This window comes from Mytilus trossulus, unplaced genomic scaffold (assembly GCF_036588685.1).
Source record: "Mytilus trossulus isolate FHL-02 unplaced genomic scaffold, PNRI_Mtr1.1.1.hap1 h1tg000210l__unscaffolded, whole genome shotgun sequence".
In the NCBI taxonomy this organism is placed as follows: Eukaryota; Metazoa; Mollusca; class Bivalvia; order Mytilida; family Mytilidae; genus Mytilus; species Mytilus trossulus.
Window position 1 is genome coordinate 1,599,906 of NW_026963310.1, and position 20,177 is coordinate 1,620,082.

At 30.6% G+C, this 20,177-nt stretch overlaps 1 protein-coding gene across 1 annotated transcript; it reads left to right on the plus strand.

Moving 5' to 3' along the window:
* The first annotated feature begins 1,241 nt into the window (after positions 1-1,241).
* LOC134700932 (FMRFamide receptor-like) lies at positions 1,242-19,246 on the plus strand. Its single transcript, XM_063562080.1, has 2 exons — positions 1,242-1,298; positions 18,149-19,246. Exons 1-2 carry the CDS (start codon positions 1,242-1,244, stop codon positions 19,244-19,246), a joined length of 1,155 nt encoding a protein of 384 aa, XP_063418150.1.
* The last annotated feature ends 931 nt before the right edge of the window (positions 19,247-20,177 follow it).

Consider the following 20,177-nt stretch of genomic DNA (forward strand, 5'->3'; position numbering starts at 1 on the left):
AAATAACGACTGACATCTAGTTTTCTGTATACATTGTTCATTAAAGAGTACGCACGAGCATGTTGATCAAGATGAACAATTGTCCCTTTGGTATCTTTCGTCCCTATTTTGTTGCTATATGGATGATTGTATTAACATTGTGTGGCCTTCAAATTAATATGATTAAATAAATGTGTTAATTTTCTCAGATGCAATTTGAAAAAAATATTTCCAAAGTATAGATTCGTTTTCTGTGACTATGACACTATCTTGTTATAATTGGCATATGTTCTTTATAAAAAATCCTTTTAAATTCATCTGAAAGGTTGTCTTTGTTAAAATTGTAAGATACATGTATCTGTTAAGGTATTAAGACCTTGAAAGCAAGATGTTTAATAAAGCTTTGCCAAGCAGTTTACCCCTATGTTTAAAACACATATATTGATTTTGTGTCTTTCCTTTGCCCTTATAATCGATTATAACATATACATGTATGTAACATCCATTGCAATATTGATGACTACATTTATATAGAAAACGATTACCACTATTTAATATGTGACAAAAGAGGGACGAAAGATACCAAAGGGACAGTCAAACTCATAAATCTAAAATAAACTGACAACGCCATGGCTAAAAATGAAAAAGACAAACAGAAAAAACAATAGTATACATGACACAACATAGAAAACTAAAGACTAAACAACACGAACCCCACAAAAAACTAGGTGTGATCTCAGGTGCTCCGGAAGGGTAAGCAGATCCTGCTCCACATGTGGTGCCCGTCGTGTTGCTTATGTGACATGCATTTGGGGTATTTTGTTGAAACACAACATCTCAACATTTGTTCAGGTCTTTTAGATTGTTGACTATCGATATATGTTTCATCAGTTATAATCCCTAACAAAATATCAAACATTTTGAACTAGAATTTGTCGTTTTTCATTTGAAATTTGAACCAAAATAGCATCAGGATGATTTTGAAGAATACATTGTTCATGTTAATAATATTTCCCAAATGTTAAGAATGTGTTCCGATGATCTGTTTGTTTATTCAAGTCAATTAAATTCGTTTGTATTTCTATAGTTGGTTTGTCAATGAATGGTTTACTCTTCAGCATAATTTGGAAATGTGCGTACGATCTACACTTGTACAATCATAAATAATTGCAAAAAAGAAGTATACAATTCTAATAGTTCCATGTTTATGGTAGGGTAATGAAAAATATATTTCTATTACTAGTACTTATTTCTTTTTCGTAATGGCGGTAGTAATAATTCGTTGTGATACATGTGATATGAAGATTAATTCTAGCATGGTAAGTATGACACGCAAGTGTTGTTACTCTATCAAAAAATATTGGATTCATCTACACCATCCATGTAGTGTACCAATACAGTCATTTCGACTATGGATGATTATAACACTACATCTTTCTTTCTTTTTATAAAAAAGTATTTTCACCATTTAAAAGGGCTCAAAATTATTACGCATTTGTATAGCAATTGAAAGTTATAATGGAAGAATCACATTTCTCAATTAAAAAGACACTTATGAGGATTTATCTCCTTCCTCATTATTTATACAGTATGTAACATGAAACGACAATGTGCAGAAGCAATTACGGAAATATATCTTGTGCCTAACATCAGACTATTCAATTCTCATATCTGATGATACTACTGTATATCAATTCCGTATTTATAAGCTGATTATGATTAATCAAGTTTTTGTGACATTTGAGCAGTTCTTTCTATTAACTAGTATTATCATGCAGAAAGATCATTAAGACTTTTGAGATAGGTCACTTAAAATCTCTTCGCACTGTTCAGAGTTCAAATTTTGATCAAGCATATATACCAGATTGTTATTACAAATGAACCTTGTTTTGGTAAAATATTTATTTAAAACCTTTACGCTTATAAGACAAAAAGTATGTCAATACAAGCCAACAACAAATCTCAAAGTATCGCACGAATGCTCAACGGAGCAAAACAGACTTTTGATAGGGACGGCGTCTCGTGATATTTATAAAAGAGTGGTATGAGTGCAAAGAAGTCAATTAGCCAACTCCAGACCAACAAACAAGTACATGTAACAACCATCGATTACTATGCGATATTGAACAACAAATACAATCCATATATATAGGCAAATAATAAAAGGACAAACTCCAAACCAATTTAACGTGACCAGAATGCATTTAAAAAAAACACATATTTCATTGGATGTTCAGGACTTTCATTAACTTTAAAAAAAAACGAATTGTATTTGGGATCTGAGTATGCATACACTGTTTGTAATAGAAGGAAATAACCGTCGCCAGTCAATTATTTGCTTGCATATACAATTATGTCCCTAATAAGAACGCATGCAGCACTGTTCGCATTTCCTTAAACATAAATACATTGTGTGACACAGTCTAGATTGAGCATTGTTCAACTGGCGTTAAATACATACATGTTCTTGTAAATAATCGTCCGTTTTTCTTATCCTTGACGTTTAAGCCTTTTTCAATTAAACTGTTCCATCATATGCTGTCGAAGTATGTTAACCTTTAGTAATATTATATTAATTGTTAACTGCTGAACTAATTATGGTTTCAAGATGAATACGATTAATTTCATTTTGATGTTTGTTGGTTGTAATCAAACAAATTGTACTTGTTTACGTTATGTCATAATATTGTTACAACTATAACCGAGATATCATAATATCATTGATGTTCATAAAGAAGAAACGAGTCGGAGTTCAAAAGCGGTGGACCACCTAAGACATTAAAACAAGTTAACATGGTTATATAGAAAAAATTGGCATAATCCATTAAATAAATGCATGCTTCATTACTAAAAATGGTGTAAGCTGGTATAAGAAACCATCATTCGTTTTTCTTATCCTTGACGTTTAAGCCTTTTTCAATTAAACTGTTCCATCATATGCTGTCGAAGTATGTTAACCTTTAGTAATATTATATTAATTGTTAACTGCTGAACTAATTATGGTTTCAAGATGAATACGATTAATTTCATTTTGATGTTTGTTGGTTGTAATCAAACAAATTGTACTTGTTTACGTTATGTCATAATATTGTTACAACTATAACCGAGATATCATAATATCATTGATGTTCATAAAGAAGAAACGAGTCGGAGTTCAAAAGCGGTGGACCACCTAAGACATTAAAACAAGTTAACATGGTTATATAGAAAAAATTGGCATAATCCATTAAATAAATGCATGCTTCATTACTAAAAATGGTGTAAGCTGGTATAAGAAACCATCATTCGTACATTTTTCTTAAAGTTTCGTTAGGTCTCAGTAATGAAGAATGTCATAATGTAAATCATGCTCGAAGTAAGAAATTGTCTTATTACCTTGGTGATTTTAGTTTCACAATCTTTAAAACAAATGACTCTGCTTGAAAAAAGACAATATGTAGGTGTCGTTTTGTATCTTCAGCGAATGAACAATTTTTTCAAACAAAATCAAAATAGAAAACGCCATTTGCATAGTTAAAAGTAATAGTAACAAACATAAATCTTTATTTTTTTTTTAATTAACTTGTCAGCTATTTAGCATGTTTACGAATTTTCCATTGTCTATTGCATGTTTTTCTAATAAGATGAAATACAATAATTAATTGAATATTTTAGAAATAGCATGTCTGGTGATGCCTCTTTAACATGTAACTTTAAAATGTCAATTATAGTGAAGAGTGCAAAAATGATAAAACTATTTTGTGAGTCTTTTTCTTGTTTGGTATATTTTACAAAAATATTTACTGGAACATTCGACCTACCCATTTGAATAAACACTTTTATGAGGGAGAACAATCACGAAATAAGGACATTTTGTACAATATTAGATTCTGCTTTGTATTAAATGTCAAAAAACTTACTCATTATATTTGTGTTTATAACTTATAATTTTGTTCTTGAGAGTCTAAAATGAAATATTGTAAAAGCATCAGATATGTTTTTGAAAATATTAACACTGAAATACTAATTTGCCTATTGTGTTGTAATAAAGAGGAAAGTACTTTACCTAGTTAAATGGTGGATTAAATTTGTTTTATTCACCCTATTAAGCAACATAATATTTTTAATCCATGTTGCGCTCAGGAACTTTTCCCATCATAAGACAGCAAAACAAAATCTTAAAAACTACATATATTATAACCACTCATACACCAATAAATGATACTATTAAAGTTACAAAAAGCTTCTGGTACAAATGATACAATTGTAACACATCTGTCACGGATACATTTAAGCTACATTTCAAGCATTGTCGATAGCAAGTGGTTTAAATTGCAAACCTTTTAGATAATATATATTTGTAAGTTATGAAAAAATGTGTTAACATTACAACCTACATTTAGCTCTTCCTGATAGACAGTATTATTCGCTTCATGTTGATTCACGTGAATAATAATATATAACAAGTATTTCATCAGTATGAAATGGATGAAGAGGATGGTAATACATATTTATAGTGATTTCTTTTGTTGCACAAAACATACCGCGTCTTTTCGACCATTCAGTGGCATCAGCCAGATGTTCAAGTATAATTTGTATCAATTAGTTGAGGGTATAACGCACATCCTTCTTACAGACACGTGCGTTAATTGTTTAGAAATCTTCAACCTTTGATTATACTAGACAACGCAGCACATGGAAATAAATATAGTCGAGCACTATCTTTAAAGGCGGAAGACAGGTTAACAGTCAAATTATAACTGTCGCAATCTATAGTAGATGATGATGAACGGCTACAGTTATGTTTAGGATTTTCTTAATAACTTCATCAATGAAACTCAGATAAGACAATTTTGTTATGGTTGCTTCTATTCAAATAAATAAACATGTGTTACAGGTATTAAAATAAGCAGATCGTAGTTTAATGTATAGCAAATGTGTTGTATCTATTAAAAAGGATAATGATGAATAATATAAAGGGCTATTATAAAAACAAATTATCAACTGAAATTTATTTCTATGGAAAAGAAAAATCAAGAAATTGAATGTTCCTAATACTAATATTCTTCTCATTCAGCCCAGTTCGTCATTTTAATAATTCATAATGTGTATCAATTTGATATTTAAAATCCAGGATAAAATATTGTATTGAGTATTTTGAACAGAAAACTATATATTTTTAATCAAATATCACCTCATCACATGACGTTAAAACTTTTTTGTTTGATCATGTTACTATTGCATTTGATATATTGATATATATTTAATTTCGTATAAAAAATATGATTTGTCTTAGTCAAATATTATACTTTGACGGTTGGATTAAAATAGGAAAGCATGATGTAATGTAGTGTTGAATAAACAGATTTTAGCTTGCCTATTACATTTGTTTAAGACTATTCATAAATGTGACAGTTTATAAATGGTTTACTATGATAGTTCTCAAAGATTAATCCGTAAACAGATGAAACAGCGAAAAGAGCTTTGATGCAATTGATCTTATAACTTATTTTATACCTCAAGTACATTACATTTAGTTTCATTTCACATATCATTTGATGCTACTAAATCTATAAGAAGAAAGCCTAAAACAAAGACAAACCTGCTATATTTCCTAAATAAAACATACAATGAGAACTTAACTGATAATACCAACCTCTTTTGGTATTAAAGACAATTAATCTAAACAATTGCAGTCTTACAGTTTACAAATGGTTTTCTATGGAAATTATGCTTGAACAGATAAAATATTGTAATAGCCTTTGATGTAGTTGAACTGGTTATCTTTTTGGGGTTTTAGTTATATATAGTTACATATATATTTATGTAATCAATCGAGTGTATATTTCAAAAACACTGTCCGCATTGAATATACATGTAGCCTACATTCAGATTCAAACAGTCAACATTTTTCTATAAAGTTGCATATATTAAGAATTGGTCAGCGACACAATTATATATCATTTATTTTGCAACCACGTTATTCATACATCAGATTTGATAAAAGTTATCAAATTGAAAATGAAAATGGGGAATGTTTCAAATTGACAACCACTAAACCAAAGACTGTATAACAGCCGGACGCCACTAATGGCTATATACATACTAGGCTGTTGTTATATATATTGTTAAATACAAACTCCTACAGAAATGATGTTTTATTGTTTTATGTTAATATGATAAGTTCGGAGTGCCTTTACACTGCAAAACAAGTATATATATATATATATAGCATCTCATATATTTCAACTCCTATAATTGAATCGGAAAATACTAACTATAATTTCTAGTTATATCTATGTAATTCTATTAAAGTAGCACAGGGTGAATAATCAATTTAACAGCAAATAATAACTTTTGTAGTGGAACGTTTGAACCCTATCAATAATTGTTTATCTTGTTCGTACATATATAATTAATAATAAAAAGTAGTGACTGCGTTCTCCGATTTAGCAAAACAGTAGGAGTATATGTCGTTGAGTATAAACGATGTAAGACTAAACATTTCAATTTTATATTCTACGTCATGTTAAAATACTCAGGAAATTACAAGGGATACACTATGTTACAGGGAGGACATATGCAAGTTTCGCACAGATTAGACTCATACGGTGCGTTTAAAAAATACACCTGGATCGTCTTACCATAAACGAGTTTTTAGGTTTTTGATATATAACAATTATAATAATAAAATAAAATCAGCCAAAAACAACTTCATTTTTTTTCTCAACGAACTTCGTATTTCCAATTCAAATAAACGTTTCATTTTTAAACATTGGGTGATCATGATGACTGATGACGTATGGTATACTTATTTAGATACTTCTTCGACACCGAACAAACATGACTTCAAATTATACTATACATGTTGTGAACACTTGAACTATCATGTATATGTCCAGTAACTGGTTACAAAAAAAATCAACGTTTGGAAAAAAAAATATTGTCCTAGAGAACAAAAAACAAATTGTAAGTGCGAAGTTTCTTAAAAAATAGTATGGTTTTTGCAAATGAGACAAATTACTACACTAGATATTCATAAGTGTAACACGACGAATTCAACATCTAAGACAGGACCTCTTTCCGCTCAAGGAAGAGCTCACATCCCAAATGTTTTTTCATATAGTTCATATTTCTCCGTCTTTTTATTCATAAGAAGACTATTGTTCGTCTTTTGGTCGATTGTGCAGTTTTTTTCATTCCATTGCTAACTTGTTTTCGAATAAAAGGTTGTTTTCGCTTCTGTTTTACGCAATGTGTTCTTGTATTGATTTCATGGGTTATATTGGATAGAAAAAAGTATCAGGGCTCAACCTATTGTGATAAATGTTAAGTTGGAAAAAAACTGTATACAATTTTTATTTTTCTCTTGTTGAAATTTATGTAATTTGTGTAAGTAATGAACAAGTAAAACCGGTGGACCCATAGCAATAACGATGAAAACTATAAGTACATCTCACAGACATTGTTTGTAATTATTTCTATGGATTAGTAAAATGAATTAGGCCTACAACATCACTACGTATTTAATAACATAATGAAAAGATGCATTTCACAGATTTACGATATGCTCTCACTTATTCTCGTACCATAAAACACGACATGTGAGAAAACTTGTGGGCGGAGATAATATATACTCTTGTCAGGCAAACAATTATTGCCATTATGTACAAAACACATCTACTTTTCTATATACAGTAAAGACTACGCACGAGTATGATGATTTATAGGAGACATCATTTTTAAAGGCATGCAAATCAGCATGATTTTGTTAACAAATGAATGTTCTAATAAGAAACTATCCAAATATAAAATTGTTTATTGAATTAACATTATTAAATAAATGTCATTATTTGACAGATGAAATTTAAAAACAATTTTCTCAAGTTAAGATTTGTTTTTCTTATTTCTTTAACCTTAGCTTGTTCATGTTGTTATTATTGGCATACATAAAACGAAATCTTTACAAATGTATCTGTAAGTTTGTCCTCTTTTAAATTGGTAGATACAATTATTTCTTGAGCTTTTATCGACTATAACATACACATGTGTGTTCCATACGTTTTTAATAGAAAATTATAACTACTATTGAATGTGTAACAAAGTGTTTGGTAAAAATATATTATCAGGGCGTAACAAATGACATGATGACATGCATTTGTAATATTTTGTTGTAACACAGCATCGTACCATTCGTTTAGATTTTCTAAATAGCTGATTATAAGTACATGTTTTGTCAGTTATGTTACCTTTGAAAATATTAAACATTTTGAATCAGAATTTGTAGTTTTTTATTTGACATTTATACAAAAATAGCAACAGGTTGATTATTAGGAATGTATTATTCATTTTCATAAAATTCCTCAAATTTAGTGATACGGCATTGCGACTGTAAATACATCTTTGTATACTCTATATAAAACGTATTCTTATCATTTTAAAAGGCTATACGATATTGTGCATTATTTAATTGCAATTTGAATTTGTGACTGGAAGCATGATATTTCCTAATTAAGAAAATACTTCAGAAAATTGTTCTCTTTCCTCAATAATCAGACAATATGTTATTTGATACCACAATGTGCAGTAGCAATCATTGTCATATCTTTGAAGCATAAAACCAGTCTATGCAATTCCAATATAAATGATATTATTGAAAATCATTTCCCAGTCTATAAGCTGATTATGATTAATCCATTGTGACATTTGAGCAGTTCTTTCTATTAACACTTATTGTCATGCGGAAAGATTATTTAGACTTTTGAGATCGTTCACTTATAATCTTGTCGCATTGGTCAGAGTTCAAATTCTGATCAAGCATATATTCTCGAATTGTTAAAACAAATGAACACTGTTTTGATAAAATACTAAAAAAAGACATTAACATGATTAACGCATATATATAAGACAAAAATAGCATATCAAATGTACAAAATCATATTTAAATATTTAAATATTTACTTACATTGGTCAAATAAATATCAAGCCTTTTACATGTTTTATAAGTTTATGTTTTCCACAGAAAAATTGATTGAGAATCCAAAAAAAAAAGGAAAGAAAAAGGCGGAAAACTAAATGAAAAAAGACAAATACAAACAGAAACACAAAACTAGCACGCAACGTATTTTAAAGATCAAAATTAATTATACATTATCAGCATAGATTTATTAATGTAATATGGAACCTTTTGATATACATAGACATTGTGAGTTGTACGTAATGCAACTTTGTAGTAAATACTTTTTATGCATCATTTATTAAAACAGAGGTCGATTTTAGCGGAGGCAGATAACATATAGTTATATTGATTAACTCTTTTCTTTATAAGAGATGTAAAGCGTCTTGTCGATCATTGATCTGAATACTACATATGTTTTAACAGTATTGGCCTTTAATTAATTGAAATCATAGTCTTGTATCAAAGATACCGAGCTTTTGAATTTAGATATCGAATAATTATAACATTTATTAAATGTTGTTTTATCAAATTTTATTCCATGGTAAAATTACATGAGTATTCTTATTTGTGGTACAGAAAAGATTAAGAAACTAATGGAACTATATGAGTTATATCTTTCGATTGATTTAAATGTAAAAATATTTGGAATAATTAATACTAATAGTCATATTAACGGGAATATGGAACTAAGCAATATCTTAGATATTTTTTAGAAATACCAGTGAATAAGACAAATTGTGCTAAACCTATTTGTAACTCTTGAATGATAATTAGAAACAAAAGATGGATGTCGGAGATACTTATATTCGTGATTTTCTAAATGACTTCATTAAGGATATAAAGGTAAGGAGTTGTTCAAACAATTAATATATTATATATGTAAAAAAAAAATAGTATGTGTTTTTTATATATTAAAAGCAGATAGTTATTGGCAATTAAAAACTAGAAAGAGTTTTGCATTTTATATGTTATAAATTGGGTCGTTATTAATGAATGGCCAGTATAGAAACACAACAAAGATTGTGCCAGTATAGTACTAAAATGTTTGGTTGAATGTGACTTGTACAAAAAAAGGTCATGAGTATTTGACGCAATTATTATATTTTGTTTTGATATATATGTTATGTGCGCACTTATATTTTAGGTAATATTATAACCAATAATTCTTACGTTAAAGGCAATATGTTTAAACAAGATTTGAGTGATCTTCGTGTTTTATTGCAATACTGACGTATTTGTCATAGTCCTTTAGGTATAGTAAAGACAGAAATAGTGTGATTATGCACAGAATTCATGTTCTTCTTTTTTGGAATGTAAATAGTAAAGTTCAACGCAAAATATATTGACAAATTGTCGTGCTTGTTTGTCCTGAGGATCACTAAAGAAAAAAAACCGTATAAAGGTAAAACGTCAACAATATTTCCGCGGCACCATTGAACCACTGTTGAAAATTTGTTAGTTTTTTTTTTTGTTTTTTTTTTTGTTTTTGCATTTTGACGTTAAGTTTCAGGTTGACCTAAACATGTTATTTTTAGAAATACATATTATTGTTAAGTGTCATTAATTTTAGTTTGTTAGAATATACATGTTGAGTTAAGGGAGAATTTTGGTTCAATTGTATTGCTTATTATTCGTATGATTACTTTCAAAACAAAAAATAAAACAAAACATACATACGCCTCCGGGTGCGGAAATGTCAAGCAAATGGAGTAGCTAGTGTCTATGTAAATCATGAACATTTCTTATTGTTGTTGATTTTTAACTACTACTTCACCAATTGCGTAGTTAAAAATCCAAATGTGCATATGTTGTCGTACATCATTCTACTACTGTTTCAATGCAGCTGTATTTAAGGTCAGCGGATTGTTGGTGTCGGTTTGACAATTCCCATATTTTTAAACTTTAAATACTACATTTTTTAGAATTTGAAATAGAAATTTAAAAAATTATATCAAAAGATGTTTGCCGGTTTGATCATTATTACGTTTCCTGAAATGAATCATGCTGTGCATGTTTTGCATGTAATTGGGTAGTTTATGGCTGTATTCTAGGATGGATTTACAATTATCTTTTGCATTTCATTCATTTAATATAATGAAACTGACATTAACTACTGCCTTAATCCATGATTGAAGCTAAAATTCTAATCAAAAGCACATTTTGACATTGATCTCTACTGATGCATATTAACATCATACATAGCCAGTCTTATTGCAAAATATAAGTTCAAATTAATTATAAGTTTAGTTTTTACTTCAGAACACATGCAATTTGTCTGATAAATACAATTTTCAACCAATCAATGGACAGATCGATCAAAGAGAAGTTATCGATAGTGTTTCACTGCATGTGTACACAATAAAGAATAACATTCAAAGCGCAATACTAGTAGTTCAGGAAATTTTTATAATAGAGTAAACAAATTACAATGAATGATATTTAAAACATATGCATCGGTTTGCGCAAAACAGGCGCTAATGGCTGTAGCATTATCATTAGAATAAATTTGGTTCTGTAAAATGTTTATGTTATATTTAAACAACCAGATTTCAATTGAATACTTTTTATTATAAAAACGGAACATTAAGTTTCAATCCTTTAATTGTACAACAGTTTTCGTATCCGTTGTTAATTAGGTGTAAATCAAACCCTATCTAGAAACACATAATATGCACGTTTATATTCAAATCAAAACGACGTGAATCCTATAGTTTCGTTTATTATTATTTTCTAAATCTACAAAATGTATCTTTACATTTTATTTGTATTATAAGAATACACTCTTGTTAATTTTTCTACCTAAACAATTCCAAATGCCGCTATTTACTGCGTTTATGCTAGATTGGCAACTTATAACTAAATTATTTTTCTACTACCAGAGCCTGTGGACAGATTGATCAGACAAAAGTTATCGGCAGAGTTTCACTGCATATGCAAATGATAAAAAATAACATTCCAAGTGGAATACCAATAGTTATGGATATTCAAATGACCACAATAAACGTAATGTTTGGTTTTTTTTAATGAAAGGGTAAAAATAATACAGTGACTGATATTTAACATAACGTACGAATCTGTTTAAGCTAACGGCTATACTATTATCATTAGGAAACATTCGGGTCTGTAAAATGCCTCTGGTATCAACCAGATTTTAAATGGAATACAATTTATTATCAAAAAAGAAAAAGAAAATTCAATCCTGAACTTTTCGAGAGTTCGCGTATCCGTTGTTAATTTTACATAAAGCAAACCCTCCCTAGAGGTACATAATATACACGTTTAAATTCAAATCACAACGACATGACTCCTATAGTTTCGATTTTTATTATTTTCTAAATCAACAAAAGGTTACTTCACATAGAATTTGACCGGACATTGTATTCAAATAAGAATACACTTTAATATTGATCTGTACCTAAAACAATTCAAAACGCCGCTTTTTACTGCGTTCACTGTACGTTAGCAATTTATAACTACACTTATTTTTTCTGTCATCAATGCTTGTGATATTTGGTGTCAACCACATCATGAGGAAGCTCATTAAGGCTTGTGGTGTTGTTATCGACCACATCTGTAACATTTAAAAATAGAATTAAACGATTAAACTATGCGTATATTTTATTATTGAATATAATCAAACAGATTACATGCGCTTTTCATTCTTTTATTACTTTATATCAGCATCCATCTGTATATATGTGTTTCCATACGTCTATTATTACTCATATTACCTGACAAAATAACAATCAGTGTTATGTGCTTAGTTCTTTTGTTCACGTTTAAACATCACGTTGGCAATATTTGATCTTAAAATAACATTGATTATGTCATATGACAAGTTAACAAACATGTACTCGGGCTGACTTGAAAGACAATCATTAAATTTACCAAGTTAAAATCCAAGGGTTCAATCACGGTGGGTATGGTTGTCCTGCGAGAGAACGTACTGTGCTGGTGATTCGGTCCTGACGGGTGCTGGTGATCAATGAAAAAATGTAAACAAAGACGAAAATGATAATTTTTGACGTTTTCACTAATAAAAAATGGAAGAAAACAGTTGAGATTTTTCAATTTTGTTTCTTATGGGTTCATATGTAAACCATTGAAGAGTTGACCCTCTAAACTGTTTCAGTAAGCGTAACACAAAAATGCTCATTTTCAGAAAATCTCGAACTGAAAAAATAAAACAAAAATGCTTATAGAGTCCGCTTTCTATACCGCAATCCATACGACATAACTATTTTGTAAAAAAACATTGCAATTTATAAAAATTTAGCATTTTCTCAATTTACTCATGTCCTGATACTGTGCTGGTGGGTCCTGTCATTGTGCTGGTGGGTCCTGATACGGTGCTGGTGATTTTGGATTAGAAGTTGGTCATATTTGAAACAAATGTTACAAAATCAATAAAATTGGGCAGATAATTGTTGTCAATAGGATCTATTACTCCTATTAAGCTCTTGTGCATCCATTTGGCTGTTTAATATGTGTTTTCAAATGATCGTAACTTGTATAACATAATTACATAAAAGGGCAACATCTTTCGTCCAATATCAGAGAACAGTATCTAAAATAAGAATAGTTTTATTAAGATAATAAATGCTCCTCACATTGATGCCTCAACAATGATCAAAGCCCATGCCGCATAGACATGTTTGTCAGTGCTCCGCATACGCCTCCCCGCTTCCACCCAACCAACCCTCCTCATTTCCTCCTTCATTGTTACAGTGGTGTACCAACAAAACAATTTATCACATTAAATAATTACACAAAGACACACATTATTGAACAACGAATGCTCGCAGGTACTGAAAGCTAGTTCAAATCAGCATTTTCAACTAATAGATAAACCATGTTCTCATATACAAAAATCTCAATCGTGTCGATTAAAAATCTCAAAACTTAAGATCACATTTAAATGTTTGAAGAAGCAGAACTTTAAAAGTGTGCAGTGAATCTTGTGCTCACAACAGTTATTGTCATAATTATGTTTACATGAGACTTATAAAGGAATTGAGAAGGTACCAAGAAATGTTTTACAGTTCAATTTAATTATCATGAATGGAAGGTGAATGGAAACTGTGAGGGTCAAAATCTTAAATTGCTTATAAATGTTGCTGGACCCAGTTTCGTTGTCTGATATGAATGTTCTGAAATGTGCAAGGTAGAAAGACATTTTGATTTTTTTTACTCGGAAAGTTTTGCCCTAATTGCTTCAACTTTTGCAATATTAAAGCCGATTTCAATGAGTGTGAAGACAAAGGGAATATATTTGGTTATATTGCTTGATGAACAGAAAAGTCATTGTTAGGTTATGTAAACTACCCTACTTTAAGAGTATACTAGTCCGACAAATGACACATCTTTCTGTCTGTAGGACCAGGCTACTTCGAAAGGAGGGTACGGTTTAGCTTACAAGCAAGCTAACCAAAGATATTATGTTTGCCTATATACTCGATGGAATCGGCTGTAACTAAAAACTCGAATACATTTTAACAGACAGTGGTCATGTTTGTTGATGAATATTGTTTTTCCTAGTTTCACTCTTGAAAAATCATTTGGTAACATTTGGTCAAGTAATTTCAGAAAAGATCTTTTTGTAATTGCGGACGCCAAGACAATACATGAACCTCACACGACCCCTCGACACAGGTGAGCTTATATATGATCTTATAGCGATTCAGGTTGATAACCATTTGAAATTAAGCTAGTTTTTGTGTGTGTGTAGATTTGTATTGTTTTAAACAGTTATGACCTTTTAAAGTTTAATGTAGGTGTTTAATCTAAGAATTTCTTTTTTAAACTCAATTGGTAGTATGAAGCTATTGATTGATTGATTTTTGGTTGCTTAACGTCCAGTGGCAAATATTTAATGCATATTCAGGACGAGAACAAGTTCACAATAAATACAATAGGTAGGTCTTGTCATAAAAGAGGCCAATAGTCGTGGAATTTTGGACTGCCACTGGAAAATGAGGATGAATTGGATAGGAACAGAAATTTTGCCTTGCAGCAGGCCACCTACGGACCCCTCAAAGAGTTGCTGCAAGGGTTATTAACGTGCAAAGAGCGTGGCACTCTCTTTACACGAGATTTTTCTTCTAAAAACAGTAATGAACTATAAATAATAATGCTTTGTAAGAAGTTTCCCCTTGATATATGTACAAAATTATGTCTCTATTATTCATAGTCTGTGCTGTTTTGATTCTTTATCAAACATATTTATTTATTTTGGAATTTTGAAATGAAAAAGCTAAGAAATCTTAGTTTTGTTAGTGGTCTCTAGGTTATCTCTTTATTCATTCTTCATTCTCTGACATATTCTAGTCTGCCCTTTAAAATAGTGATCTGTTTAAGGGTTCTATCGAACTTTCGAAAAAAAACAACTGATAACCGTTCAGACAAAAAAGTTATGCTGTAAAAATATTACAGATACAGCAAGTGATTCTTAATGTCTATAAGATACATTTTTCTTTTAAAAAACAACTTTTTAATCTTACGGAAAACTATTCCAAGCTTAAAACTTTTACTGTAATCTCGCTCTTACTTATCCCCATCCCCCCCCCCCCCCCCCAAAAAAAAACAACAACAACAAACAAACAAACCCGCAATACTGTTGTCATTCTTTAATATAGTCAGCACTCAATTGTTCACACAAAAATGTGATTTAAGCTGCTAAAGACATATGATTCAAACGCTCAGAAAGTCCTTTGTTCTATATTTTCTCTCTCCATTTTTATGCAAAACGGAACTTTTACATTTTTATTTAATGGGTTATTGTTAAAGGTATTACGATGACGTATGGTTTTAACACATACTTCCTTTGGTTTCTTCAGGAAACTTGTCCATTAACAACAAACATACCACATCATCTACTTTATATAAGTATTGTATAAATTACAACGTATTTTGGTGATCTTGCAAAATAATCGTAATCCCGAAAATCGTAAACATATTTTCTTATCTTAAAAGGGGACAAGAAGGGTTCCATTAACAGGCCAATAAATAAGATTACAGTTAATTTAAAAAAAAAAAAAAAATAGGGATATTTTTTCTTGCATAATAACAGTAAACGGATTCAAAACAATGTCAATTTCAAGAAAGCAGGCAACAGTTAATTAGTCAATAACAGTACAGCATCAATGATCTTGAATATATACCACTTTTAACTAAAATATAAAGGCACAGAACCAGGACATCGGAGCACAGAACCAGGACCGTTTTTCTTATCACCAGCACCGCGTCAGGACAATTCCGTTAAACGAACTTGTACGACTTTTGCAATATAATATTGTTGTCATATACTTTGCATGGAACTTATGACGCATCAGAGAAAAATTAAGCAACAAAACAGTCGTTTTAATGCCGTTCTGATACAATGTAAACAAACCCACCAGCACAGTATCAGGACCCACCAGCACCCGTCAGGACCGAATCACCAGCACAGTACGTTCTCTCGCAGGACAACCATACCCACCGTGTCAATGGTTTATCGTTTATTTTGTCTATCACATTTTCTTTTTTTCTTTTCTTCACTTTCTTTATCACAACTCAGAACCTTTTGTTTTATGTTTTAATTGGTTTACGCTCAATATTGAAAATCGTGGGGACAATACGTTGCATGCATTCACGTCATTGCGACTCTTAATAGTTAGCATCAATAGTATTTCATTCTTCATATTAACGTATCATTATTATGTTACAGACATTTAGATATCACCCATTTAAAACGTGATAAGGAAATTGAAATTTCTGATAAAAAAAGAAGTATCTTAATCTTTTTACTTATAAATGAGAACATGTCACTATGTTCAATTTCAGTTCTGTTTATATCTCCTTGCGTAATACCAGTCGTCTATGTTTTCCGCTATCAGAATTGAATCTGCGGAACATCCGTTGCTTATCTCCAAAATATCATGCTGCTTATAATTCATTTAGTAGTGGTAATATTTGAACATATATTTATTTATTGTAATATGAAAAAAGTAAAATCACAAAAATACTGAACTCAGAGGAAAAACAATTTGGAAAGTCCATAATCACATGGCAAAATCAAAAAACAAAACGCATCAAAAACGAATGGACAAGAACTGATATTCCTGACTTGGTACAGGCATTTTCAAATGTAGAAAATGGTGGATTAAACCTGGTTCTATAGCGCTAACCCTCTCACTTTAATAACAGTCTCCTCAAATTCCGTTACATTTACATGATGCGTTAAATAAACAGTCACAATCAATAAAATAGTCAAAATATGGGTACACCAGTCATCATCGTATAACAATTTAACAGGACACAACAACATCTACTATCTACGAACACATGGATTGATTTGAGTGTCTGACGTCAGAAAAATTATATACGTCACATAAAGTTGTGTATGAATTATCATGTTGACAGATCATTTACACTTATAAAGTTATTTTGAATTAATTTGAACTTCGTGATGTAATGATGTTGCAGATAACAATTGACAATAGATTATATAAATGTTGAATATGAAGTTCTATAAAAATGAACAAGAGACATAGACCAACTGTATTTAAATTTTCAAATATGCAGTACTAGTATAGTTTGACAATACAGGCCACGAGAAAAAAAAATGATTAAAATCAACACTTAACTGCGTGAGGCTACCTCTGGATAAGATAGTCTTCTCATGCAATGCGTGCATCGTTCATTACACACAATCAATGAATTTAAATCATATATAGACATGTCTATTGCATTAACCTATATCATGTATATAATGCACTGCGTACATGTAATATCTTTATTTTGTGTTCTGTATGAGGTCCATGAATAAACGCTTCTGGTTTGAAATTCAGTCGTATTTTACTTTGATTTTCTTTCTGATTGTCTGTAACCTAAGCTATGTCTGATGAAAAAAATGCTCCTCAACTTCGTTCGTTTTTGGCCTTTTTAACCTTTTTTTATTAGTACGTCACCGGTGAGTCTTTTGTAGACAACACATGCGTCTGGTGCCAATACAAAATATCATTACTGGTATCTACTGGTTATCTGTTCTGAATAAGGGTTTTATGAGTGGTGCTTGAATTCAGTATTTTCTACTCTTCATCTCTTCTCTGTCAATCGTTATCTGGTTTGGTTGTGAATAAAAACAAAATTAAATTCTCAATGTTAAATGATTTAATCAGACATATCGTTCATCAACATGATCAATATAAAAAACAAATTATAATAATAACTTTGTGTTTTTTTATATTTCAGATCAACCAATCCGAATATTTGTCATGTGGAAATGGATCAAACCTAACATGTGATGACCATTGGACCAGCAACCAAGGCTCCGGCCAAAGGTCAATTGGATCAGATGTATTCACATATGTTACCCCTGTAATATTTGCAGTAGGAATAACCGGGAATGCAATTTCTTTATTAGTGTTTCTCACTAAAAACATGAGGAAGTTATCCGCAAGCGTATACCTCGCTGCACTATCAACAGCTGATATCATGGCTTTGATATTCTATGTCCTTGTTGAGTGGATCAAAAAAGGAATACCAGTCGGTTCTGGACAGGTAACAGCTCCGTTTTTGGAAAGTAATGGAGTTTGTCAGATAATTTTGTTCATGTCGTATTCTTTCCGTTTCCTTTCGGCTTGGCTGGTAGCATGCTTCACATTAGAGCGATATGTCGGAGTGTGTCACCCATTAAAACGGAAAGACGTATGTAATCTACGTTCCTCTAAAAGAATTGTTTTCTTTACTGTTATAATTTCTTTTGTGATAGCTTCAATCCGACCATGGCTGAGCGAAGTGCTTGATGTGGGGCCAAATAATGTTCCGTCGTGTACAAGAAGACCAGAACACAAAAACCTGTCTTTTATCTATGACTGTATTTTCGTAGTGTGTATTACTTTTCTACCATTCCTAGTCATAACAATACTGAATACTCTGATCATTCGGAAGTTGATTATTCGGAATAAAAGACACAGGCAGGTGAAGATCATAACAGAAGAAAGCATAATACGATTGGAATTCACAATAATCTTAATTACTATATCGTTCTGCTTCATCGCGTTCAATACACCATATGCCATTATATGGTTCAAACATTCACTGCAAATGAGTTCAATGCAAATGGTAGATAGTGTATTCGTACCAACCAATCAAAACTTATTGATTTTTACAAAGACAATATTTTTCATGAACTATTGCATTAATTTTTTCCTGTATAGTATAACAGGTGCCTACTTCAGGGAAGAACTCAAAATGTTATTTACTTATAGAAGTAAAGTTTACCAAAATTTTCACAAATGTCCTCTCCCTAATTCTCCAGGATCAACTCCTCAGTCGTGGGTCGCTTGAAATATTGAAAATAATGGACAATACAGTTCAGTGTTCAATACAGCTTTTTCAATGAATAAAATTATTGATAACAAACTATGAAAATTTTCTGTGAAAAGAATATTGTTATTAGACGAACAATGAAATTGATCATATGCAAATACTCAATTGCTAAAATCATGTTGCTGCTTTGAAATGATTAGTTATGTTTGTGATACTCCTTGTTTAAAGCATACACTTTGCACTGCACACATACGTCCGTGATACTGATAAGTATCCATCTATAACAAACAATCCATGCATTTACCAAAACAAATAAAGGGAAAGCAAAGAAATAGCGCCTTCAATGCAGTTCGTCATCTGCTAATAATGTTTGCAAACATGGTTGAGCCTTTTTAATTTGAAGGCCATACGGTGAGTTATAGTTGTTAACTTCTATGCCAACGTTTGCGAAAAAGAGATACTGAAATAAATAATAAAACATACAAGAGAAATATTCAGAACAATAAATGCAGATTAAAAATATCATGGTTATAAACAGTATTGTTTTTTCCTGTTTTTGAAATCATGACATATTCACATGCAATGGTGCAGACACATGACATATTCACATGCAACGGTGCAGACACATGACATATTCACATGCAACGGTGCAGACACATGATATTATAACATGCAATGAAACAGCAGTTACAATCATTCTTTGATCACGTATCAATAATTGACCATGTCTTGTTCTAAGGATTAACTCATACTTTAATGTATTTTTTTCTTTTATGTACGTCATTAAAGAACAGCATTCAAAACTAGAATAAAATAAATGAACGGTTAACTTGGTGTTTTCAGTGAATAGACAATTAAGCACATAAAAGTTCTTTTTTCTCAAATTTTTAAATTTTAATAAAATTAAATGAGTTTTAATAGAAAATATAATGTTTTGACGATTTTGATA

Excerpts from the sequence above, each read along its gene's own strand:
- LOC134700932 (XM_063562080.1), top strand. The coding sequence starts at position 1,242 with ATGGCGGTAGTAATAATTCGTTGTGATACATGTGATATGAAGATTAAT. Across the intron at positions 1,299-18,148 it reads TGAAGATTAATTCTAGCATG|ATCAACCAATCCGAATATTT; the intron begins GTAAGTATGACA and ends TTTATATTTCAG.